Genomic DNA, 27,282 nt, shown 5'->3' on the forward strand with positions numbered 1-27,282 from the left:
AAGGTCTAGAATGCAAGAGCAGGGACGTGTTGCTGAGATGTTATAAGACACTGGTGAGGCCGCATTTTGAGTATTGTGAGCAGTTTTGGGCTCCTGATCTGAGAAAAGATGTGCTGGCCTTGGAGAGGGTTCAGAGGTGGTTCACAAAGATGATTTTGGGAATGAAAGGGTTATCACGAGGAACATTTGATAGCTCAGGGTCTGTATTTGCTATAATTTTGAAGGATGATGGGAGATCTAATTGAAACCTTTTGAATGTTGAAAGGCCTGGACAGAGTAGATGTGGAAAGGATGTTTTCCCATGGCGGGAGTGCCTAGGACAAGAGGGCACAGCCTCAGGATAGAGGGGCACCCTTTCAAAACAGATGCAGGGAGATTTCTTTCAGCAGAGGGTGGTGAATTTGTGGAATTTATTACCACAGGCAGCTGTGGAGGTCAGGTCACTGGTTGTATTTAAGGCAGAGATTGATACGTTCTTGATTCGACACAACATCAAAGGTTACTGGGTGAAGGCCAGAGAGTGAGGCTGAGGAGGGAGAAGAAAGGATTGGCCATGATTGAATGGTGGAGCAGACTCAATGGGCCAAATGGCCTAATTCTGCTCCTACGTCTTATGGTCTTAAAACTCTCAGTCTCAGAGTTACTGCACTCAAGAACTGTTCATCTACTAAAAAATCATAGTCATTAACATGGATTGACACAGGGAACAGTCATGAGTTTACAAAGTGTTCAGCTGGGAGTGATGCAGAGGAGGGTCCTCCATAAATCTTCGTATCATCTGCAAATTTGGCGACAAAACCATCTATTTCATCATCTAAATCATTGATAAACAGTATAATCCGTTTCCCAATGTCCATTCTCCAATTCCATTTTAATTAATTTGCCATTCACTTCTGGTGTAAGCCATATTTCTTGTCACCTGTTAGTTTCCCAATGGTAAATCTCAAGGATTTCCAATCCTGTTTCATTCTCATCATTATTAGATTTTTCATCAATAATATGCAGATTCATGCTCTTTTTGAAACTGCAATTTGACCTTTTAGCTTTTTCTCATCCCTGAGCAGACCATTTATTTTTATTTGCCCAACGTGCTCTTGTATGTGTCCTACTTTGTTGCATTTCCTGCATGTTTCACCTTTAAATCTGTATTTGTTTGGTGTATGTCAACTACTGCCATAACGTAACCCAAATATTCATCCCTCACTGCAACACAATTGCATCTCTGTCTGCAGTTTCCATTGAAACAGCAAATTCAATTGTTCATTTGAATGTATGTTGTGTTTCATTTCAATTGTTTTTGAATGCTTTCTTGTGTAAGATTCCACAAATTAGACACTCTGTTAGGGTATCATTAAGCCCATTACACAACTGACAATGTGCAGACAAACATTTCAATTCAGCCACATATACTGAAATGGACTCCCCTTCCTTTTGATTCTGCTTATGAAACCTAGAGCATTCTGCTAGCAACAATGGTTTTGGTTCTAAATGCTGCTACACTACTTTTAATAATAGCATCAAAGCTCATTTCTGATGGTTTGGATGGAGCAGTCAAACTTCAAAACAAACTGTATGTCTTTTAACCCAATAAACTTAAAATTGGCACTTCCTTCTCATTGGTTATTTAATTTTCTTCAAAATACTGTTCCATTAGGTCATTGTACAGTGGTGAACTACATATACCTGTCTGGACTCACCCCCCCCCCCCCCCCCCCCCGCTGACTGCTCCTGTGGCTCCTCCCACGGACCCCGGTATAAAGGCGATTGGAGACACAGCCTCGGCCTCAGTCTCCAGGATGTAGTGTGGTGGTCATTTGCTGCTTGTTCTTTCTTCCAGCCAATAAAAGCCTATATCTCGCCTCACATCTCCGTGAGTTATTGATGGTGCATCATATACGTAAGCCAATTACCTGTTGTATAATCAAACTTGCCAATCTTTCTGATGTAGCCTGCCATTTCTGATTTTTTTAAATGATTATTATCACTGGTACTCACTCTTTATGAATCCCAAATTATTGCTTTTTCTGAGTTTTCTTTTTCAAAATATACAATCTTGTGTTTCCTTCTGCAGGTGTTGGCAGCTTTTGTTTGAAACTGGACCGTATTTTCATGTGCAGAGCTGTTTCTTTTAAATTCAGTTGATCACAGTGTTATTTTTAGTTCAAATGTTTCGCTCTGCTTTAACAGAGCGGGTTAAATGAATCCATGTTAGGTTCATTTAAAAAAAACTTCATCGCCAATGTTATGTTTTGTAACTTCAGAGCATTTATCTAATTAAAGGAAACATGAGAGTCCAAGAAATGCAGGTGCAGTTCAAGTTACTTTCAGCGAGATGTGCACGTATCACATGGTAGTGTGATGACATATGCAATTTAAGTATTTTACATATAACCTGTGATTAATTATTGAAACAAGAAAGCTTAATGAATATATATGCACATGCACAATATTACTCAACATTACTGAAATATTAAGTACACAGCACCCTGCATTAGGACTAAGAGGGTAGAGAGGAGATAACCAGTGTAAAAAGGTGAGAGGGAAATGTAAGATTGGGGCTGTTTATCCACTTCACTGACTATTTCCATCCCCCTCCTCACTTAGCTGCCTCTCACTTGGCTAGCTCTCCTCTACACTCTCAGTCCAGATGCATGGCCTCATTTTGAAACATCGACTACCCCTTCGCCTCCACAAATGTTTCTTGACCCACTGAGTTCCAGATTCCTTTAATGCCTGGTTTAGCTAACACTACAGGACACAATCCAATTGTGAGATATGTCAGATAAGATCCTATATAATGATTTTTTTTTAATTGTGTACCCACTGAATATCCTTATAAATTATACTTGTCTACAATAATCTTAAACAGTCATCTTCTGAGAAGATCTAAGCAAGGACAAAGCAATACTCTCTTGACTCTCATGAAGTAGTGTAGACATTATTATTTCTGCTGGTTATTGCAAGTTGGAAGGTATCAAGAAGTGTGCAACAAATGATATTTCAACTATTCCTTTCTTGAGGTTCCCTAACACAAATTCTTCTCACTTGCCACCCAAGGTAAAGATCTACTACAAATCCTTGCAAAAAGAAACCAAAACCAATTTATTACAAATAATCCACTAATTAAATGGACTAATTAATTTTAACCAAGGAATTATTTTGAATTTTATAATTATACTTTACTGAGGGTCAGGTGCAGGAAAGATATATTCCTTCAAATACTGCCTTCACCATCACCTTGCAACGAGTCCAAATGATGAAAACCTCTCGCAGTGCATCATCCATCACTTACTAGCTTCACAGCCTGGATTTGTATGCTCAAATCTCCAGAGCAGAATCTGAGTACAAATTTCTAGCCAACAGATGAATGTATTGCAATGGGCTACAACTGACACCACCTCCCCTCCCCTCAGCAGCTATAGCCTTTTTTCCATTCTGTCCCATACAGCACTTTAAAGATTTAAATCATATCTCCGCCATGCAAAAAGGGGCCAATTCTTTCTGGGGTGGACGTCTCATAGTAATTAGACAATTGTCACAATAGAGTCATAGACAAGTCATATACAATGGAAACAGACCCTTTGGCATACCATTAACAGTGCCAGCCATCAATTACCAATCTAAACATGCAATTTCCCAGGATTTGATCAAGTAGCCACAACTTTTCAAGTACTTATTAAAAATCTAATTAAGAAATGTTTAGATTAATTAAAATTAATTTGTTAATTATTTTTTTAATTATCTGACCACAGTCTCCACCACAGAGCTTGCGCAGGTCAGGGCTTGTGGCAGCCGTCCTTCTAGATCGAAGGAAATTTAAGTCAGGGGATTGAGAGTAGGGATAGTGAATGAAAGTGGCAGTTTCAGCAGATGGCATTATTGGTCCAGTCCAAATCATTTCAGATTCTCTGCTACTACGTCGACTCAGGCCTAGAGGGCCGGCGTCAGGCACGATGACGGACTCACCACTCCTCCCTCTCCCTCATCAGTGTGTTCAGTTCATCTACATTAGCCTCGCCGCTAACTTTTAGGAGCGTGGTAACCATAGTCCTGGGAGGGCGCCAGGGGTTCATCCTCCCATGCTTGAGCTCACATGTGATGACTAGGCTGCCAGGTAGCTCAGGGTGGCGTAGACAGTGCCCCGCTAGTTGTAGTCTTCTCACCTCGATTTTAGTAGTGAGCATCGGTAAGTTGTCATAGAGCTCGATGTTCATCACGTGCTGTTGCCAGCTCACATCAAGAGCCACCCGGAGCATTCGTGTATAGCAACCATCTAGTAACTTTCTCATGGTCTTGGTGAGTGTCCACGTCTCGCATCCGTATGTCTGTGACTGCTATGAAGATCCTCGTTTTGAGCCCTCTGGTCAGGTTTGACCTCCAGATTTCCTTCATGTCGTTCACAGCCCTCCACGCCAGCACCTTCCGTATCTTTACATCCTTCTCCAAACTCATCATTCTTGACCTGAGGTACTTGAAGTCTAAGATTTTCTTAATGGTATCATTCTTTACGGTTTGAGAGTACATTTGTCGCAGTTAAACGCCATGTACTCTGTCTTTTTAGTGTTTAGGTGAAGTCCAACTTTATTGCACTCAATTTCCACTTTTGTTAGTAGCTGCTGTGCTTCCTCCATCTGGTCAGAGAGCAGGACTATCTCATCTGCAAAATCAGGATCTGTGAGCGTAACTGGTCTGACCTTTTTGGTTCATCCTGGTTTTATGGTAAAACCAAGCTTGTCATGATCTTTAGTAGCTTGACGTAGAGTGTAATCAAGGATGATTATAAAGATGTAGGATACCAGAGTGTCTCTGTGCAGCACATTATTTAGTGACCTAGATTCATCCTAGCTAAATTCCTTTGTAATGATCTGAAGGCAACAATATAGTCTTCAAGGCAATATTCCTAGAGGGGAGATCTGATAGAGGTTTATGAAGATTAGATCGAGTGGGAAGAGAGTATCTGTAACCCAGGGTTGAAACGTCTAATACCCGAGGGCATGCACAGAAGTGAGACGGGATAGGTTCAAGGGAGATGTGAGGGATAGATTTTTAACCCAGGGAGTCATGGACGCTTGGATTGTGCCGCCTGGTATGGTTGCTGAGGCAAATGTATTAGAGGCTGTTAAGAGATGTTAAGGATAAGGCGTTAAGAGAGGCTGTTAAGGATAAGCGCATGGATATAAGGAAGATGGAAGGATATGGATATTTTGTAGGTAGGAGGGATTAGTGTTTGGGTGATTTTAATTTGATTTTTAGCTAATTCAGCACAACATTTTGGGCTAAGTGGCCTGTTCCTGTGCTGTAATCTTCCATGTTCTATGTCCTGTAAACAGATTTGCAATTTCTATTTCTGAAATCAGATATGAATGATTCCTCATGCAAATAAATGGATTAAGAAAAGCCAATGAAAAGCCGATGGCGTTTGGCATATGAATAGAAGGAACTTTCATACTCCTTACATCTCCTACCAATTATAGCTTTACCTCCACTTCTGGTTCTCTTTTTTTTTAAAACTTTTTTTATTGCATTTTTAAATGATTACAAAGTATGAAAAAACAATGTATATAACCCATACCCCCTCCCCTTAACCCCTCCCCCCTAACTGCCCTATAGAAAAAAAAAGAAAGAAAGAAAGAAAGAATGCCTGGTTGTTGGAAGATCTCCACATGCTCCATGGAATTCGTAATAATTTTAATATGTATATTTATTTCTTTCCCCTAATAACCAATTGTTTCATCTTCAAAGCATCTATATATTTAATCCTGTCTTTTGTAAATAAGGGCTCCAAATTTTCAAAAATGTTTCATATTTATCTCTTAAATTATAAGTAATTTTTTCTAATGGAATACAACCATAGATTTCTTTCTTCCAAGAATCTATACTTAAATGTGTATCCGATTTCCAAGTAACTGCAATAGCTTTTTTGGCTACTGCCAGTGCAATTTTTATAAATTCTTTCTGATACTTATTTAGTTTGAGTTTCGGTTTTATCCCTTCAATATCACCTAGTAAAAATAATATTGGATTATGAGGAAATTGTGTTCCTGTAATTTGTTCCAGTAAAAGTCTTAAATTTGTCCAAAAAGGTTGAATTTTAGAGCAAGACCATGCCGAATGTAAAAAAGTACCAGTTTCCTGGTTACATCGGAAACACTGATCCGATAAATTTGGATTAAATTTTTTTATTTTTTGTGGTGTAATATATAATTGATGTAGAAAATTATACTGCACTAATCTTAACCGAACATTTATTGTATTTGTCATACTGTCAAGACATAGTCTTGACCAATTTGTTTCTTCAATTTTAATATTCAAATCATTTTCCCATTTTTGTCTTGACTTATGGACTCCTTGCTTAATTACCTGTCTTTGAATCAAATTATACATGCAAGATATAAATTTTTTGATATTTCCTTTTAGAATTAAAATTTCTATTTCATTAGATTTCGGCAATAACATTGTTTGACCTAATTTTTCTCTTAAATAAGCCCTTAATTGAAAGTAACAAAATAAAGTGTTGTTTGATATTTTATATTTATTCTTTAATTGATCAAATGACATTAATATACCTCCTTCAAAACAATTCCCTATATATCTAATCCCATTTTGAATCCAATTATATAAAAGTTGATTGTCCATTGTGAAAGGAATAAGTCTATTTTGAATTAAAGGTCTCTTTGCTAATAAAGATTTTTTTATCTCATCATTAACATTTATCTTATTCCATAAATCAATCAAATGTTTTAATATAGGAGATTCTTTCTTTTCCCGTATCCATTTAGATTCCCATTTGTATATAAAATCTTCTGGTACATTTTCTCCTATTTTATCTAATTCTATTCTAATCCATGCCGGTTTATCTTTCTCGAAAAAAGATGCAATAAATCTAAGTTGATTTGCTTTATAATAATTCTTAAAATTTGGAAGTTGTAATCCTCCTAGATCAAATTTCCATGTCAATTTTTCCAACGATATTCTGGACATCTTACCTTTCCAGAGGAATTTCCTCAGATATTTGTTTAACTCTTGAAAAAACTTCTGGGGTAATTGTATTGGTAATGATTGAAATAAATATTGTAATCTAGGGAATATATTCATTTTTATAGTATTTACTCTACCTACTAATGTTATTGGTAATGCCATCCATTTTTCAAGATCTTCCTGAATTTTTTTCAAAAGTGGTAAGTAATTTAATTTGTATAAGTTTTTTATATCATTATCAACTCTTATACCTAAATATTTTATACCATTTGCTGGCCATCTAAATTGAGTTATTAATCGACATTGATTATAATCTCCTTTAGTAAGAGGTAAAATTTCACTTTTATCCCAATTTATTTTATAACCCGATATTTTCCCATATTCTTCTAGTCTATAAGATAATTTGCGTAGTGAATGTAATGGATCTGTTAAATAAATTAGAACATCATCAGCAAATAAGTTAATCTTGTATTCTTCCTGATTAACTCTGAAACCCTTAATATCTGGGTCCATTCTAATTAATTCAGCTAGTGGTTCTATTGCCAACACAAACAAAGCAGGTGATAGTGGGCAACCTTGCCGAGTTGATCTTGTTAACTGAAATGATGATACACATTTGTTTTTAATCTTCTCTCATTTTTTCTTCTGATGAAAACATTATTGTTATGAGACACAAACTATATTGCTCTCTTCATAGAAGAATCCTTATCTGCTGAGTATCTCCAGCATTTTGAATTTCTTTTTCAGATTTTCAGCATTTATTGCTTTTTGCTTTATGCTCACTAAAGCATTCCAGATTATGAAAAAGAACTTATTTACATGCTGTCATATCACAAAATATGCAACTTTATATGCAAAATATACCAGAACCTTAGAAAACCAAAGAGCAAGTTTAAGTAATATAAAGGAGTTACAAATTTGCCCCTGGCTAAACGAAAATAAACTAAAAACATCTCTTTAAATACAACCTAAACAAGCTCTTACCATAGAGGGTATCAAAATATTCATCATCATATGTTATGCTAACATTTGTCAAAAAGCGGGCAATTTTGAGGATAGGGAAAGACATGTTGCGAACTGGGTCACCGATAGTTGGCTCAAGGGTATAAGTTTCGTTTGTTGTCTGATCAAGTGATCGTGTGCTCGCCACGTGCTGAAATGAGTCCTTGCTGTCTTCATCCAATGAAGGTCTATTATCGATTACACCTGGCAAAAACAACAAAGTTACAGGTTAGCACCCCATTCTGAGTAAATTCTTTTGAGTAATTTTCAAATATGGACTCCAATGGAATTTGTCCCTTTCTGTCTTGTTAAATTTAGTGGAACAGAAAGTACTGGTTCTGCATAGGGAAATGTTCTTCTACAACAGGTTATTTCCTAAAAGTGAATATTGCATCCATTATATCAGTGATTTCCAACAGAGATGGTTACGTGCCCTAAGGGGGCGTTACGGGAAATAGAAGTCATCTGTGGCATTCAAGATTCTTGGGGGGGTGCGGGTGTAAGCAACACCCTAACTTGAGGGACAAGAGCTGATCGACCATTAGTACAGCAGGCACTCCAAAAAAAGATAATGAGGCACCGGAACTCAGGAAGAACCATAGTTTTGCAGGCAGTCAGCACTCGTCATCACAACTTGGAAATCTCATCTGACCTTACCAACCAAATAGACATTTTTGGTGAGGCATAAATTAACAGCCAGGGTGCCCAACAGTTCCCCTTGATTCACAGTACAGAATGAGTTCATGCAATTTTAACAGTTGGTAAGTCAAGTACACCCTCTCAACTTTCTCCACGGATCTATGGAAAACAAGTCACACGATACAGCACTTGCCAGAACCAAATGGTTAAATAGAGCCTGTTGTGTTCTTTCTACATACCGTGGGTTACTCATAAAGAAGCATATTCTGGAAGAACATAACCAGAACTTCTAACAGCAAACAGCAACCACGTTTTTAACCATACAAACTTCTTGATCATTCTGTCATTTCTGCGCATGCTCCAAACTCTGTTCAATCACGTTCTGACACGTGATATCACCACATCTTCCTTTCCTTAAAAAGAAAACAATTAGCAACATTAATCAAAACAAATGCATAATTTAACATGCCTCTATCAGTCTCTCTGGGGGTTTACGAACACGAGTAGACCTTCGAAGTGGTTCACACAGTTCTTGTGTTTCGTTGTTATATTCACGTTTTGTCTGGTCTGCACCAGTTAACGGAAACTCTGAAGTTGGCTCTTTCTTGAGGTCTTTGCGATTTCTTCTTAACACAGCTCCTTCTTCTGTTTCGACCCTGAATGATCTGGGTTGTACTTCAAGAACTGTAGCTTTCCGTGCCCATATGTTCATTTTGTCTTGTATCCTTACTTCATCTCCTTGGTGCAGTTCAGGTAATGGATGAGAACATCTGTCAAGGTATATTTTCTACTTTGCTTTGTGTTCATCTTTCCAACTTTTCACTTGTTCACCTCCCTCTGTTCTCAGAAGGCTCTCATCTATTGGCAGATTGGATCTCAAACGGCGTCCCATCAAGAGCTGAGCCATTGAAATCCACATTCAAGTGGAGTACTACGATAAGCTAACAAAGCTTTATAAAAATCACCTCCACTATCTTTTGCTTTGTGCATCAGTGTCTTGATAATTCCTACCGAATTCTCAACTAATCCATTGGACTAAGGGAAAAATGGACTAGATGTTGTTTGAACAAAGCCCCATTCCTGAGCAAAATGTCTCATGCATTCTCCATTGAATTGTGGACCATTATCTGTGTAAACTTCATCAGGAACACCATGTCTGGAAAAAACTGATTTCATGCATGTAATTACATTCTCTGCAGTTGTTCTGCTCAGACCACACACTTCAGGATACAAGGAGTAGTAATCTGTTATTAATAGATAATATTTGTTGTCAGTGATAAAAAGATCAATGCCTACCTTCTGATAGGTCTCTGAGGACTATGATGTGGATGCAGTGGCTCCTTAGGGTTGCTAGGTTGGTATTTAAAGCATATTTGACAAGAAGATACCAATTCAGCAATTTCTTGATTCCTCCTGGGCCAAAACATCATTCCCGTGTCCCACTCTTACACTTTTCAATACCTAGGTGGCCTTCATGAATTTTCCCAAGCATTTCTTTTCAGAGACTTTTAGGAACCAGAATTCTGCAACCTTTGTACAATTTGTCATCCACAACAGAAAGTTCTGATCTGTGGTTCCAATATTCTTGTGCTTCTGAGGTACAGTCATGCTTATTATCTGGCCATCCATCCATCACCACTTGTATTACCTGACTGAGAATTTTGTCCTTCTCTGTCTCGACGCAGCTGTTCCAACTTTTTGGGAGCAACAGGTACAGTCTCTATGATCACATCAACAAATGCCTGAACATCAATAACGTTCCTGTGACTGTCTTTTGTTGTTGGATCCACAGCTCTGGAAAGTGTGTCAACCATGTACATGAATTTTCCAGGTGTGTATGACACATTCAATGCATACCTTTGCAATTTGATAATCATTCGCTGAATTCGCAAAGGACAGTCGCTTAAAGGTTTGTTAAATAATGTAATCAGACGCTTATGATATGTTTCAGCATCAATAGATTGCCCTGACACAAACTGATGAAATCTCTCGCAAGCAAACACAATACTGAGCAATTCTCTTTTCAATTTGGGCATACCTTGTTTCTGGATCAGATAATGCACGAGATGCATATGCCACTGGCAGCCATTCCTTATCATGTTTCTGGAGTAATACTGCCCCTAAGCCTGCCTGAGATGCATCACATGAGATTTTGATGGATGCCTCAGCATCATAGAATTTCAACACAGGTTGTTTGGTGAGCATGTTCCTGAGATTTTTCCAAGCCTTCTCCTGTTCATGATTCCAGCTCCTTTCATTTTTCTTTCTGTTAACTGCCTCAATGGAGCAAGCTGTTCTGAAAGATTGGGTATGAATTTTCCCATGTAGTTGACCATTTACATAAACCTTTAAATGTCCTTTTTACATTGCAGTCTTGGCATGTTCTCAATATCAGAAACCGTCAGTGGATCAGGATGCATACCCTCATCGCTGATGATATCACCCACAAAGGTAAGTTCAGTCACTCCTAGCTGACATTTGTCTTTATTCAACTTCAGGTTTGCCTTGCGTGTTGACTCTAAGACTTGTCTGAGTTTAGCATTGTGCTCTCGTTTAGTTGATCCCCAAACAATAATATCGTCCATGGATGTATCTACGCCCTCAATGTGCTCATATAGCATATGAGTGGTTTTATGGTACATTTCAGGAGCTGATGCAATTCCAAACGGAAGCCTAAAGAAATGGTATCTGGCAAAAGGAGTGTTAAAGGTACACAACTTTGAACTCAGTTCATCTAGTTTAAGCTGCCAGAATCCAGAAAATGCATCTATTTTACTAAAGTACTTTGCATTAGCAAACTGTGACATGATTTCTTCACCAGTAGGCAATTTGAAATGCTGTCTTTTAGTGGCTTGATTCAAGTCTTGGATATAAGTAAATCCTCAGTTTTCCATTTTTTTAAAAAATCAACATTTAACCCATTCAGTCAGTTCATCAATTTTGTTTTTGGAGTCCTAACCGTTCCATTCTGTCTAGCTCTGTTTTCAGTTGATGACATAATGCAAAAGGCACTTTTCTACATGGATGGTACTGTGTTGCCAGTTTTAATCGTGTGCTCTTCTGGAAGACAACTAAGACCTTTGAACAAGTCTTCATACATTTTCATCAAATCACTGTATTCTGACTGTGTCACTGTCCAGGACTAATACACTTTTCACCAAATTCAGTCTCTCACAGGCAGACAAACCCAATATTGACTGTACATTCTTTGGCACCACCACAAATGAAAGTTTGTGCTCAATATTTTTGTGTGATAGTTTTGCCACGCGTTTCTTTAACTGGAATGTCTGCACCTGAATACCCGGTCACTTTTATATTTGTCTGATGTAACTTTGGTCTTGGCTTTAATGCATTAAACTCAGATTCTGCAAGAACATTTACCTGTGCTCCAGTATCCAATTTAAACAGAATAATGTTTTGGTTCATTTGCAATAGTCCAGTCATTCTTACTTTGTTTATTTTCACAAAGCACATCTATATAAAACTCCTCACATTCATTTTCAAGCACTGCATTTCCATGTTTTATTTCCTTTCTACTTCTGCAACAGCATGAAAAATGATTACTCTTACCATAGTGATTGCACATTTTTCCATACGCTGGACAATTTTTAAGGTTTGTGTTGCCGCCCACAGCGATCACAAACTTTTTTTCTTTCAGATGACGTCTTGCTCTCTGTCGGTTTCGTTGTCGCTTCATTATTTTTTCTAATATATTCGCAGTTATTCACAGCGTGTACACTGCAGCTCTCGATAAAAAGCTCTTTAGCCTGTGGTGTTACAGGTTCCGAAGCTTTGCAGAGAATCAAAGCTTTTTCCAAATCTACGTCTGATTCTCTCAAGAGTCTTTCTCTCAAACCATTATCCAGAATGTCGCAAACAATTCTGTCTTTAATGAGAGAGTCCGTCAGCTCTGCAAACTCGCATGTTTTACTGCGGTTTCTCAATTCCGAAACAAATTGATCAATCATTTGACCAGTTCTCTGCCAACAGGTAAAGAATTTCTATCATTCATACGTCACATTGTGCATCAGTATATAAAATGCATCAAATTTGTCCATTATCACCTTAGATTCAAATTATCTCCATTCTCAAAAGTAAGATGGCTATATACTTCAATTGTGCCATCCCCTATTATGTGGAGTAGGATAGCTGCCTTCGTTTTTTCCGATCTTTTATCTGCCCGATCACTGATAAATATATTTAATTTTAAATTGCTGTTTAAATCTTCTCCATTTTTCAGCTACATTCCCAGTCAGCTGAAGTGTTTTCGGAGGTTGCAGCCCTTCCATTTGTAAAGCTGTTAGCAAACACTAAAAAAGTTTGCGCTCTTTTTATCGATTACATTCGCTTTTCCCATGTTTAGCAAATGTATTATTCTTCCAGACCGACTTCTGACACAATGTTGTGATCTTTATACGTACCATGGGTTACCCCTAAAGAAATGTATTCTGGAAGAACATAACTAGAACTTTTATCTAACAGCAACCACGTTTTTTAACCATACAAACTTCTCAATCATTCTGTCATTTCTGCACATGCTCTGAACTCTTTCCTATCACATTCTGACACGTGATATCACCACTGAGCCAGTCAGTGAACCTGCCAACACTGAGGATTCCTCGAGGTGTTTAAAGTGACCTTGACCTCATAAGTGTGGTTAAGAACCGTTGTTGGGGATTATAAGATTGGTCAATTGCACTAAATATATGTATGGTTGTCTCTCGTGGTCCGAGAAAGACTACATTGTGCAGGGTGGCAGTGGGTTTTTGACATCAACCCGGCACGGATGGAGAGTGCGCTTGGGGGCAGCCTGTCACTGGATTGAACTCGCGAACCTCCGTTCTCGAGCCCGGTGCTGATCTCATTACGCCACCGTCCGACCTTTGCACAATGTAACCAGTGCGTGAAAGATATTAAAGTGGAAAAGCCTTGCACAGAGACGATCCCATTCTCTTGGCCTCAGAAGTCAGGATTCAGCGGCACGAAGAATCATTACGTCTGGCAGCTTCCTTGGCTGCATTGGATGGCCGCGTCTTCTTAAGTGCTCTGCCGCGTCCTGCGCACTCCGCGATGCGCTGCTGCAATGAGTTCTCAGCCATTGAACCCCCGGGGTTTCCTCTGCCTGATCCACCAAAGCAGTCTTCACATGCTGGGATGAGCAAATTCCTATCTCACCGAGGGTTTCTGACCCGTCGGCTACCCTCACCTGGTTTAGCCGGCCTGACGAAGCCGTTGCCCGGGGTGTGGCCGCTGTCGCATGCAAACAGCTACGAGGAGCCACAGGTGAGTGCTAGGCGTTGGTGGGGACCAACAGATGATGAGCCACTCCGGGGAGTGTGACAAGCCCCCCATCTAGATGTGCCACCCCTCCTGTGCAATTGCACTAAATGGAATAATACAGCTTGCCGAACACCAGCTCTATCCCAACTAGCATTCAGAGTTCAATGTGAATCCTTGTCAATGTAATTTTCCCTGGTGTGATCATCTGAAGCTTTGCCTCACCACTCCTCATCATGTCACTACCATGTCAACTCAATGCTGGCATCAACATCCAATAGGCATTCCCAGTTTGTGTACATTTTTAATTTTAATTTAGCCTTGTTAATGATGGATAAATATATAGTCTGTAGGTGGGGAATCCTTGAATTCTAATCCTGCTGAGAAACAGAAACTACAGAAATTGCGTCAATACAATGTTACATACCTGGAGTGTGTTTTATTCCATTCATGTCAGATCAGTAATGCCCCATGTATCTTATTTGTAATACTGTACTGTCTAATGAGGCCACATAACCATCAAGATTGCAGGAACACATCCATGAAGGTCACCCTAAAATAGCTTATTGTATTGTATTATTGTATTACTCAGTTCCAGAAGATGAAAGAAGCATTTGAAAAGCATTGCACACTTGAGTCATTTGCTAAAAATGACCTTGATAGTGGTCTAATTGCTTCTTATATCTTTTCCAAAATGACAGCAAAGCTGGAAAATTTCATACAATTGGTGAAAGATTAATAATGCCTGCTGTATCAGAAGTGGTCACCACTGTTCTCAAAATGGATACCAGTATTTTAAAATCAATTCCACTGAGCAATAACTCTGTAGCTCATTGTATTGACAAAATGAGTGAAGACATCGCAAAAAGCTACAAAAAACAGAATTTGGGACACAACTAGATGAGTCAATTGTGCAAGACTATGGGGCATTGCTCGTGACATATGTACATTTCATCAAAAATGAAAAGTTTATGAAGAGATTCTCTTTTGTAAAAAGTTTAAAATCAAATATCAACAAAAAATCAATCTATGACAAGCTCAAAATGTATGTTGATGATAAAAATATTTTGATTAGGAACATTATTTCTTGTGCAACAGATGGAGCATCATATATGACAGGTCACTATGCTGATTTAGTTGTATTTATGAAAAAAGAAATTCCAAGTTTGTTTGCAATCCATTGTGTAATTCATTGTCAACATCTAGTCAAAAGACCTCAGCCAGCAACTTTTTTCAAACATGACTCTCATAATATCTGCTATCTCTCCAGTTGTGCTAAGATAACGATGAAAATGTTTGAGCACTTGCTTCTTCACACTGAAGTGCTTTGGCTGTCAAATGTTTCTTTGATCTTTTGGACACTGTGGTTGAATTTTTGCTCAAAGTTGACGAGAGCTTGGGAAACAAAACTGAACTTCTACATGGAGATGTGGTATACCCAGCCAATCTGTACGACAAAATGAACATTCTAAATATGAAACTGCAGGGTGATAATTTCAATTTAATCCAGGCAAAAAGTGTAGTGTCCAATTCTATTGGAAAGCTGTAAATACATAAGCAAAACACTGGGAGAAGGTGGTTCTCACAGTTTCTCTGCATGGAAAATATGGCAATCTCTTTCACAGACAGTGATTTGTGAAAGTACTGTTTACACTTGCATTTACTGATGGAGGATTTTCAGAATTGATTCAAGGAATTGGAAATCGATCTGGAAATTCCGGACTGGGTAATTAACCCATTCTTTGAAAGATGGAAAAACATGAAGAGAGCTTGCAAAAAGAAATTATCGAAATCAGAATGATGAAGAAGCAAAAATGTTTTCAAAAATCTTGGCTTTTATAGTATGTGGCTACACTGTCATACAAAGTTTCCTGGTCTTTGGAGAACAGCCAAACTACTCCTCATTGCATTTCCATCCTCTTACCTTGTTGAAAGAGGCTTCAGTGCAGTGAAACACACTCACAAAAAATAGAAACCGCTTGGACATTGTTTACGCGTGGGGACTTGAGGCGTTTACTATCACAACTTGTCCAGATATTTCAACTCTTGCTCAAAACCATCAAGGATCACATTGATATCAAAGCTGTTGTACAGTCCACAGATACTGTGTAAGCTAGGTTTAAAGATAAATAAAAAGATAATGCAGAATCATTTTTCTCATATTAGCGTATGGAAGAACATGTTTTTACACTAAAGAAAATATACTGTGCCTCAGAGGGGTGCTGGCAAGTATGAAAGTGATTTGGGGGGTGTTGGGCTCAAAAAAATGTTGGTAAATTCTGCATTATATGAACTGTTTAAAAGGCTGAAATCTTGCTGAAAGGATTGTGCCCAGGAATTAAATTTACTGCCATTTAGCAGGCACATATGAGTCCTTAAAATTACATGCCAACCAGTATGTAATCAGATAATTTAGATGACAAGACTAAGGACCTCTGCATCATTAAATAGAAGCAGTATACAATTTAGATTAGCTTTTGATCAGCTTGGAAATGCACAGATAATTCTTAAATTATAATGGGATATATAGTATTGTGGCAGGACATTCCACACCATCAATTAGGCTTCTCCTCACATAGTTAACCTTTTAGGTTTTTTTTCATTTCATGTCAAAGTGAGGTAAAGTGAGTACCTTATTTGTGAGAACAGGACAAGCAACAGCGTATCTCCTCCACCAACTGCATCGTAAGCCTACGAGGGTGAACAAGCACCAGTCTACAATGGGAAAATCGGTGGTGCAGAAAGCCAGCAGCTTTAAATTCCTGGGCATTATCTGAAGACTGTCCTGGGCCCAGCACGTAGATGTAATCACAAAAAAGGCACACCTGCATCTTTACATACTTATGAAACTCACACTGAGACATAGGCGAGATATCGGCTTTTATTGACTGGAAGAAGGAACCAGGAGTGAGTGACTATCATACTATGTTCTGGAGACTGAGGCCGAGCATCAGGCCTCAGATCGCCTTTATACAGGGGCCTGTGGGAGGAGCCACAGGAGCAGTCAGCAGGGGCATGTCCAGACAGGCACACGTAGTTCACCACATTCACCCCCCCTTTGTTGAAAAGAGTCCCCATGTGGCGAAGTTTCTTACAAGTCAAGTCTATCAGGTGGTCGAATCTGTCGCTGCGATCTACGTAGCACCGGCTGTGATCGCATGGATGCCGACGACATTGGTGATTGCACAGGGGACGGAGGTTGCGCTTGTTCCAGCCCACTAGGTGCCGGTGATCCCTCACGCATGTGCGAGGCGCCTGGTATAAATGCGTACGAAACACCCGGTATGTAAGTGTTGTGAGGAGTCTGTGTAGGGCCTGGTGAGCACGATGTCACCTCAGGTGCAGGGTTCATAGTTACCGGAGAGCCTTCAGGGTAGTGGTCTGCTGCACCTGCGGGTGCCAGGTCGCGGATGGAGACCGTGTCCTCCCGCCCATCAGGTAAGACCACGTAGGCATACTGGGGGTTCGCATGTAGAAGGTGAACCCTCCCGACCAGCGGGGAGTATTTATTGCTCCTCACATGTTTCTGGAGCAACACTGGCCCCGGGGACGCCAGCCAAACTGGTAGGGTGGTCCCAGTGACAGGCTTCCTGGGAAAAGAGAATAGGTGTTCGTGAGGGGTGGCATTGGTGGACGTACATAACAGAGAGCGGATAGAGTGCAGTGCCTCAGGGAAGACCTCCTGCCATCGAGAGACCGGCAACCCTTTTGACTTAAGGGCTAAAAGTGTGGTCTTCCACACTGTGGCATTCTCCCGCTCCACCTGGCCATTACCCCGGGGATTATAACTCGTGGTCCGACTAGTAGCAATGCCCCTAGCTAGCAGGTACTGGCGCAGCTCGTCACTCATAAAGGAGGACCCTCTATCGCTGTGGATATAGCAGGGATACCCGAACAGAGTGAAGAGCTGGCGCAGGGCTTTTATGACAGACGTGGCAGTGGTGTCGGGGCAGGGGATGGCAAAGGGGAACCGTGAGTACTCGTTGATAACACTGAGAAAATAGACATTGCGGTCAGTGGAGGGAAGGGGGCCCTTAAAGTCAACACTCAGTCGTTCAAAAGGGCGGGTGGCCTTGACAAGTTGCGCCGTGTCAGGATGGTAGAAGTGCGGTTTGCACTCAGCGCAAATTTGGCAGTCCCTGGTCATCGTCCTGATGTCCTCCAGGGAGTATGGCAGGTTCTGAGCTTTCACAAAATGGTAAAATCGGGTGACCCCCGGATGGCAAAGTTGTGCATGAAGGGTGTACAGCTGGTCGAGCTGTGTGCTAGCACATGTTCCCTGGGATAGGGCATCAGGGGGCTCATTGAGTCTGCCAGGCCGGTACAGGATATCATAGGTGTAGGTGGAGAGTTCTATTCTCCACCGCAAAATCTTATCATTTTTGATTTTGCCCCGCTGTTGGTTGCTGAACATGAACGCAACCGAGCGCTGGTCGGTCAGCAAGGTGAACCTTTTGCCAGCAAGATAGTGCCTCCAGTGCCTAACAGCCTCCACTATGGCCTGGGCTTCTTTCTCCACCGCGGAGTGCCGAATTTCGGAGCCTTGGAGGGTGCGAGAAAAGAATGCTACTGGTCTGCCTTCCTGATTGAGGGTAGCAGCCAGAGCAAAATCGGAGGCGTCACACTCCACTTGGAAGGGAATGGTCTCGTCCACCGCATGCATCGTAGCTTTGGCAATGTCCTCTTTAATGCAGCTGAAGGCCGCGCGGGCCTCAGCAGAGAGGGGAAACGAGGCTTGACCAGGGGGCGTGCCTTGTCTGCGTAATGGGGGACCCATTGGGCGTAATAGGAAAAAAAACCCAGGCACCGTCTGAGGGCTTTGATAGTGGTTGGAAGAGGGAGTTCTAACAGGGGGCGCATACGGTCAGGATCAGGGCCAATGACCCCGTTTTCCACGACATACCCAAGGACAGCGAGTCGGGTGGTTCTGAACACACACTTGTCCCTGTTATAAGTAAAGTTCAGAGCTGCGGGCCACTTGGAGAAATCGTTGGAGGTTGGCGTCGTGATCTGGCCAGTCGTGACCACAGATGGTGATGTTATCCAGATAGGGAAATGTGGCCTGCAGTTGGTACTGGTCCACTATCCTGTCCATTTCCCTCTGGAAGACAGAGACACCATTCGTGACACCGAAAGGGACGCGCAGGAAGTGATAGAGCCTGCCGCCCGCCTCGAAGGCGGTGTAGGGGCGGTCCTCTGGGCAGATGGGGAGCTGGTGATAAGAGGATTTCAGATCTATGGTCGAGTACACCTTGTACTGAGCAATCTGGTTGACCATATCCACGATGTGGGGTAGGGGGTACGCGTCAAGCTGCGTGAACCTACTGATGGTTTGACTATAGTCCACCACCATCCTATTTTTCTGCCCAGTCCAAACAACAACCACCTGGGCCCTCCAAGGGCTTGAGCTTGGCTCAATGATCCCCTCCCTGAGCAGCCGCTGCACCTCTGACTGAATGAAGGCCCTGTCCCCCCCGCTGTACCTCCTGCTTTTAGTTGCCACAGGCTTACAGTCAGGGGTCAGGTTGGCGAACAGCGGTGGGGGAGGGACCTTGAGAGTGGAGAGGCTGCAAGTGGTGTCGGTAGCGCAGCTGTCAGCCTGGTTCTGGATGGGATGTGTGTGCCCGTGTGTGTGTGTGGTCAGTAGTGACGAAGTCCCACAAAACTGAGGATTCCTGACAGTGAGTGGTGGGAGGGGCCCGTCATTTACCATAGTCACACTTTCGAGATGGCTCTGGAAGTCCAGCCCCAATAGCACAGGTGCGCACAGATTAGGGATGACCAGTAGCGCAAAGTTCCGATATTCTGTGCCTTGAACCACCAAAGTCGCTACACAACCCACCCGGATGTCTGTGGAATGCGACCCAGAAACCAAATTGATCCTCCGACTTACCGGCCGTGTTGCGAGCCCACAGCGTTGCACTGTGTCCGGATGAATAAAACTCTCAGTGCTGCCCGTGTCAAACAGGCATCTAGTCCTGTGCCCCTCCACCCGGATGGCCATCATGGACCTTGCAAGCTGGTGTGGGGAGCTTTGGTCGAGAGTTACAGTGGCCAGAGTTGAATCGCCGTCGGGGTACCCGGTAAGCATCGGAGGGTCGGGGGTGGGGCATGCTGACCGACAAAGATGGCTGCCCACATCCGGGGTACCCGGTCAGCATCGGAGGGTTGGGGGCGGGGCATGCTGACGTCGACAAAGAATGGCCGCTCACATCCGGGCATGCAAGATGGCGGCCCCCATGTTTCACCCGCAGCGCTGCACTCCGCTCAAGGTTGAGACTTACAGACCTTGGCGAAATGGCCCCGCTTTCCGCAGCTGGAGCAGGTCGCTTCTCGCGCTGGACAGCGTTGTCGAGAGTGCCTTTTGTGGCCACAAAAATAACAAAGCACGGGCTTCTGACGGGCCGCAGCCATGGTCAGGTTCGAGGAGCTCGTGGAATCGCGACTGGCAGCGGCGTTGACAAATTCGCTCGCGGGAGCCGGTGGCGGGGTCTGAGGTGTCCACGGAACCAGCGGGGAATCGCGCGACTGGACAGCGTCAGCATTATACAGAGCAGCTTCCAGAGCGTTGGCTGTCTCGATCGCCGAGCGTAAGGTAAGGTCGGCATTTTCCAGCAGCCGCTGGTGCATGTACACTGACCTCAGTCCCGTCACAAAGGCGTCTCGCACCAGCAGCTCCGCATGCTGTTCTGCCGTGAGCGTCTTGCAGTCACAAGGTCGGACGAGTGTCTGTAGCGCTCGGAGAAACTCAGCGCACGATTCGCCAGGCCGCTGTTGCCGGGTAGCTAAACGATGTCTTGCGTAGACGGTGTTCACCGGCCGCAGGTACTGTCTTTTGAAGGCGTCCAGTGCCCCTTCGTAGGTCGGCAGGTCCCAGATAATGGAGTAAACTTTTGGGGTGACCCTCGAGAGTAGAATTCTGTGCATAACGGCGGGTTCAGTTGCACGAACCTCCTCCAAGTATGATTGGAAGCATGCAAGCCAGTGTTCAAAAGCGAGAGCTGCGTCAGGGTCTTGAGGGTCCAAATCCAACTGTTCCGGACGCAAAACGGTTTCCATGTTTTAAAACTTCCAGTCAATAAAATTGATGCACCATCAATAACTCACACTGAGACATAGGCGAGATATTGGCTTTTATTGACTGGAATAAGGAACCAGGAGTGAGTGACCATCATACTATGTCCTGGAGACTGAGGCCGAGCGTCGGGCCTCAGATCGCCTTTATACAGGGGCCTGTGGGAGGAGCCACAGGAGCAGTCAGCAGGGGCGTGTCCAGACAGGCACACGTAGTTCACCACACTTACCTCAGGTTGTCATTGAACACTAACAAACTTCTACACATGCTCTGGTGAAAGTACCTATCTAGTACCTATGCTCTGGTATGGCAATTTGACTGCACATAGCGAAGCTGCAGGGAACTCAGTCCAATACATTGTACTTTACTCCCTACAATTGATAGTATCAACAACAGATGCTTTCTCAAAAAGGCAACATCTATCAAAGAACTCCACATTTGCAGGCCATGCCATCTTCTCAGGGCTACCAATGGGCAGAAGATACAGAAGCTTGAACTGCGATGTTCTCAGCTTCAAATACTATGGCACAGCCATTACCACTGCTGTCTCGAGTGGAGATAACATGTTCTCCAACACATCTTGAAGATGTACTGATAATTTAAATGGTCACTATAAACTATCCCTCATTAGAGTTTGGGTGGAAAAAAAACATCAAAAGGGGCTTTTAAGGATGTGAGAGAGAAGTTGCAGGTGTACAAAGGAGAGGGAAATGGGACTAATAATGAGTGCATTGTGCAACAAAAATCACAAACATTGCTGAGCTCTTTACATAATGTCCTAATGGCCCAGATTTTATATCGTTGCCACATCTGTTTAGCACAAGGAATGTGAGGACATCCACTTAGAATAAGAAAATATTCCATTTTGCCTTTATACCAAGAAACTTGAAGTTGAAAAGAAGCAGTTAAGTGTTCGCACAAAGAGTGGTGGGAGTGTGGAATGAGCTGCCAGATGAAGTAGTAAATGCAGGCTCACTTTTAACATTTAAGAAAAACTTGGACAGGTGCATGGATGAGAGGTGTATGGAGGGATATGCTCCAGGTGCAGGTCAGTGGGACTAAACAGAAAAATGTTTTTTTCTAGGCAGAAGAAGGGCCAAAACGCCGGTTTCTGTGCTGTAATGCTCTATGGTTCTATGTTCGTCTAAGGCGGGGGTCGGCAACCCACGGCTCCGGAGCCACATGTGGCTCTTTTACGTCTGTGCTGCGGCTCCCTGTTGCTTTGGGAAATAATTGGTTGTGGCGACCCTTTTCCTGGCACATCCGAACCAACTCACAATAAGATAGCCTACGGGGGTTTGCGAGCACAGAGCTTTGGAGCCTCTGCGCCATGGGGGGGGGGCAGGTTGAGGGAGGCTTAAAAGTGAGGCTGAAGATTTCGAATAAAGCTTTTTTCCTTCGACTGCAGTTACCGACTCCGTGTCGTAATTTTAGCGCTGCGTGTAGCACACCGCTACATGGTCAGTATTTAATTAATATGTTTTTTATGTTAGTTTGTTAGTTTTTGAAATGTAAATCTAAATTTGAAGATTATGGTGATCTTGTACAATCTAAATAAGATGTTGTGGCGGGCGACCCATTTCCTGACACATCCGAACCGGCTCACAATTAGCCAGCGTTCAGGCTAAGGGAGATAGCCTACGGGGGTTTGTGAGTACGTGTCTTTTGCAGCATCCGCGCCCATGGGGGGCGGGTTGAGGGAGGCTTAAAAGCAAGGCTGTTTAGTTCGAATAAAGCTATCTTTGACTGCAGTTTACTGACTGCGTGTAGCAACTGCTACAACGTGTTTTTATCGCTGGCTGTCCAGAGGGGAGGTGCTGAAACGCTTTGTCGCGCGTCTGGAAGAAGTGAAAACTTTCCTGGGCAGCAAAGGGCTCAACTTTCCTGAGCTGGAACAGCCAGAGTGGCTGGAAAAGCTACACTTCATGGTAGACATGACAGCGCACCTGAACACGCTGAACACAGCTCTTCAACGGGGTAAGGACGTACAGCCCTGCACATGTTGGAGGATGTTTTGGCATTCGAGCGCAAGTTGACGTTGCTTGCCAGAGATTTACAGAAAGGCACATTGTCTCACTTCCCCAATTTGAGAGAGTTCAAACAATGTCACGACATGATAAATTCGGAGTATTTACATTCTGCAATCATCGCAATGCAAACATCGTTTGGGAAACGCTTCTGTGAGTTCAGAGAGGAAAAAAACACATTATCCTTCCCGGTCACTCCCCTAAGCATCGATCCATCCCTACTGAATACGACTGCATTGTCAGGTGTGAGTCAACCTGAAGAAGTATGATAAATATTTTAATTGCGTATTATTTTACGTATATTCATATGTTTTCATTGTTCAGTGAAATAGTCCTTTTATTTTTCAGGTTGACAGCTGGCTGACGTTATTTTTGGTTTGCTGCTGGCGGCAAATTTAAGTTTGGCGTTTTTCATAAATAAAAGAAGGACTCAAATAGACGTTGAGTATTTTACTTAAAAGTAACCTTCAACCCAACGTCTTTTTTTTCGGAGTTCAAAATGTTTTTGTTGCATGCAGAAATGTAATTACGTTTTCTCTGCAGGAGTTCATCAATTTCATAAATGCAACACATTATAGTTTGTTTATACATAGCATAAAGGCAAAACAAAACGTTGTATGCAGTGTTAGTTCATTTTAAATGTCAAACGGGTTTTGCGGCTCCCAGTGTTTTCTTTTCTGTGGGAAACGGGTCCAAGTGGCTCTTTCAGTGGTAAAGGTTGCTGACCCCTGGTCTAAGGGAATTGCTAAAAACCTGTGCAAAAGAACAAATAACGATCAAATTACTAGAAAAACACAAAATGCTGGCAGAACTCAGCAGACCAGACGGCATCTACGGGAGGAGGTAGTGACGACGATTCGGGCTGAAACCGTTCATCAGGAAGATGAAGCCTGTCTGGCCTGCTGAGTTCTGTCAGCATTTTGTGCTTTTATTTATTTCCAGCATCCGCAGTTTCACTCGTGTTGCCATCAAATTACTACGGAGTGTTTGCTAGAGGATTCTACAATTATCAAATAAAGTTATACAATTCTTAGAATAGGACCTTTGTCAAACTAGATCTGATATGTGGTCGCTCGCTCTCCACGATGTTCTCTCCTCGCTCAAGGGTGCTGCAGTCTCTTGCTATTCCATTACTTGGTCGATTTAAATGCTGGCTCAAATAGACTGAAAAGACAGGGTGTCGGGAGCTGGGTCGAGAACTGATTTGTCTGTTCTTGGTGGTGGTCACTCCTCTCTGTCTATAGTGCTGAGGCTATGAAGACTACCCTGACTGCATGCTCCATGCCCACTAATATGATGGATCGATAAGCAAGGCTTTAGGCCTACTCTGGGGTTCAGATCTGAGGACTCAGTTTCTGGTTCAGATTGTTTATAGCTTGTTTCAATTGTCTGCGTGATTTTGTGGGTTTTTTCTTTCTCTGGTATTTTATTTTTATTGTTATTTGTATTTAATTCCTTTAATTGGGTTCTTTCAGGTTTCTTGCTTAGTGGCTACATGTGAGCAAGCAAATATCAAGGTTGTATAATTTATACATTCTTTGATAATAAATGTACTTTGAATCTTGAATCTTTGAATATGTTGTTCTATATTACCTTAATAGAAATACTGGCCATTCTTAACTTCATAACTTCTTGGAACAACTAAGCACTCATGTCAGTGGCTGATTAACTTATCCAACTCAAATTATATTAATCTTCAGAACTTCCCCCTGTTCTACAATTGTCTCTAAAAGTACTTGCAGAAAATGTAGCCAGTCTGGAGATAGAAATCCAATGAATTGTGCTTTAGAATCTTCTGCAGGTCAGACACAAAAGCCATAGTTAAAATTGTGGCGGTTAATGCTAGTTGCCTAAACAACAGGAACAACAATATCTGCCAAACCCTCTTCTTTAGGAAATAACCATATACCATATAACATATATAACAATCACAGCACAGAAACAGGCCATCTCGGCCCTCCTAGTCCATGCCGAACTCTTAATCTCACCTAGTCCCACCTACCCGCACTCAGCCCATAACCCTCCACTCCTTTCCTGTCCATATACCTATCCAATTTTACCTTAAATGACACAACTGAACTGGCCTCTATTACTTCTACAGGAAGCTCATTCCACACAGCTATCACTCTCTGAGTAAAGAAATACCCCCTCGTGTTTCCCTTAAACTTCTGCCCCCTAACTCTCAAATCATGTCCTCTCGTTTGAATCTCCCCTACTCTCAATGGAAACAGCCTATTCACGTCAACTCTATCTATCCCTCTCAAAATTTTAAATACCTTGATCAAATCCCCCCTCAACCTTCTACGCTCCAATGAATAGAGACCTAACTTGTTCAACCTTTCTCTGTAACTTAAGTGCTGAAACCCAGGTAACATCCTAGTAAATCGTCTCTGCACTATCTCTAATTTATTGATATCTTTCCTATAATTCGCTGACCAGAACTGTACACAATATTCCAAATTTGGCCTTACCAATGCCTTGTCCAATTTTAACATTACATCCCAACTTCTGTACTCAATTTATAAAGGCCAGCGTTCCAAAAGCCTTCTTCACCACCCTATCTACATGAGACTCCACCTTCAGGGAACTATGCACTGTTATTCCTAGATCTCTCTGTTCCTCTGCATTCCTCAATGCCCTACCATTTACCCTGTATGTTCTATTTGGATTATTCCTGCCAAAATGTAGAACCTCACACTTCTCAGCATTAAACTCCATCTGCCAACGTTCAGCCCATTCTTCTAACTGGCATAAATCTCCCTGCAAGCTTTGAAAACCCACCTCATTATCCACAACACTTCCTACCTTAGTATCATCGGCATACTTACTAATCCAATTTACCACCCCATCATCCAGATCATTTATGTATATTACAAACAACATTGGGCCCAAAACAGATCCCTGAGGCACCCCGCTAGACACTGGCCTCCATCCCGATAAACAATTATCCACCACTACTCTCTGGCATCTCCCATCTAGCCACTGTTGAATCCATTTTATTACTCCAGCATTAATACCCAACGACTGAACCTTCTTAACTAACCTTCCATGTGGAACTTTGTCAAAGGCCCTGCTGAAGTCCATATAGACTACATCCACTGCCTTACCCTCGTCAACATTCCTTGTAACTTCTTCAAGAAATTCAATAAGGTTTGTCAAACATGACCTTCCACGCACAAATCCATGCTGGCTACTTCTGATCAGATCCTGTCTATCCAGATAATTATAAATACTATCTCTAAGAATACTTTCCATTAATTTACCCACCACTGATGTCAAACTGACAGGTCTATAATTGCTAGGCTTACTTCTAGAACCCTTTTTAAACAATGGAACCACATGAGCAATACGCCAATCCTCCGGCACAATCCCCATTTCTAATTACATCTGAAAGATCTCCGTCAGAGCTCCTGCTATCTCTACACAAACTTCCTTCAAGGTCCTGGGGAATATCCTGTCAGGACCCGGAGATTTATCCACTTTTAAGTTTCTTAAAAGCGCCAGTACTTCCACCTCTTTAATTGTCATAGGTTCCATAACTTCCTTACTTGTTTCCCACACCTTACACAATTCAATATCCTTCTCCTTAGTGAATACCGAAGAGATGAAATCATTCAAAATCTCTCCCATCTCCCTCGGCTCCACACATAGCTGACCACTCTGATTCTCTAAGGGACCAATTTTATCCCTCACTATCCTCTTGCTTTTAATATAACTGTAGAAACCTTTCGGATTTACTTTCACCTTATTTGCCAAACCAACCTCGTATCTTCTTTTAGCTTTTCTAATCTCTTTAAGATTCCTTTTACATTCTTCACATTCCTCGAGCAATTCCTTTACTCCATGCTGCCTATATCTATTGTAGACATCCCTCTTTTTCCGAACCAAGTTTCTAATATCCCTTGAAAACCATGGTGCTTTCAAACCTTTAACCTCTCCTTTCAACCTAACAGGAACATAAAGATTCTGTACCCTCATAATTTCACCCTTAAATGACCTCCATTTCTCTATTACATCCTTCCCATAAAACAACTTGACCCAATCCACTCTCTCTGAATCCCTTCTCATCTCCTCAAAGTTATGATTATCTTCCGTTCTTACTTCTCTTTCTAGGCACTTTCTCTTTTGTTCACCATTACCTTTTCATCTGCGTATATTAATTCCATCTCCAAAATATGGCTCATAGTTTCATGCTCTTTGTTAATAATGTTACTATATTCAGTGACTAGGGATAAAATTGGATACCACGTCACTAACTGTAATTTTACCTCAATATTCTACCGT

The 27,282-nt window shown here is 41.9% G+C and overlaps 1 protein-coding gene across 4 annotated transcripts in view; it reads right to left on the bottom strand.

Moving 5' to 3' along the window:
* Window positions 1–27,282, bottom strand: part of corin (corin, serine peptidase) — a 220,659-nt gene that overhangs the window by 171,092 nt on the left and 22,285 nt on the right. For all 4 annotated transcript variants that reach the window (XM_059989143.1, XM_059989144.1, XM_059989146.1 and 1 more), the window contains exon 3: window positions 7,963–8,184. In XM_059989143.1, the coding sequence (XP_059845126.1) occupies window positions 7,963–8,184 (222 nt within the window). The remainder of the gene's footprint in view (window positions 1–7,962; window positions 8,185–27,282) is intronic.

The sequence above is a fragment of the Hypanus sabinus genome, chromosome 14 (genome assembly GCF_030144855.1).
Source record: "Hypanus sabinus isolate sHypSab1 chromosome 14, sHypSab1.hap1, whole genome shotgun sequence".
Taxonomy (NCBI): domain Eukaryota; kingdom Metazoa; phylum Chordata; class Chondrichthyes; order Myliobatiformes; family Dasyatidae; genus Hypanus; species Hypanus sabinus.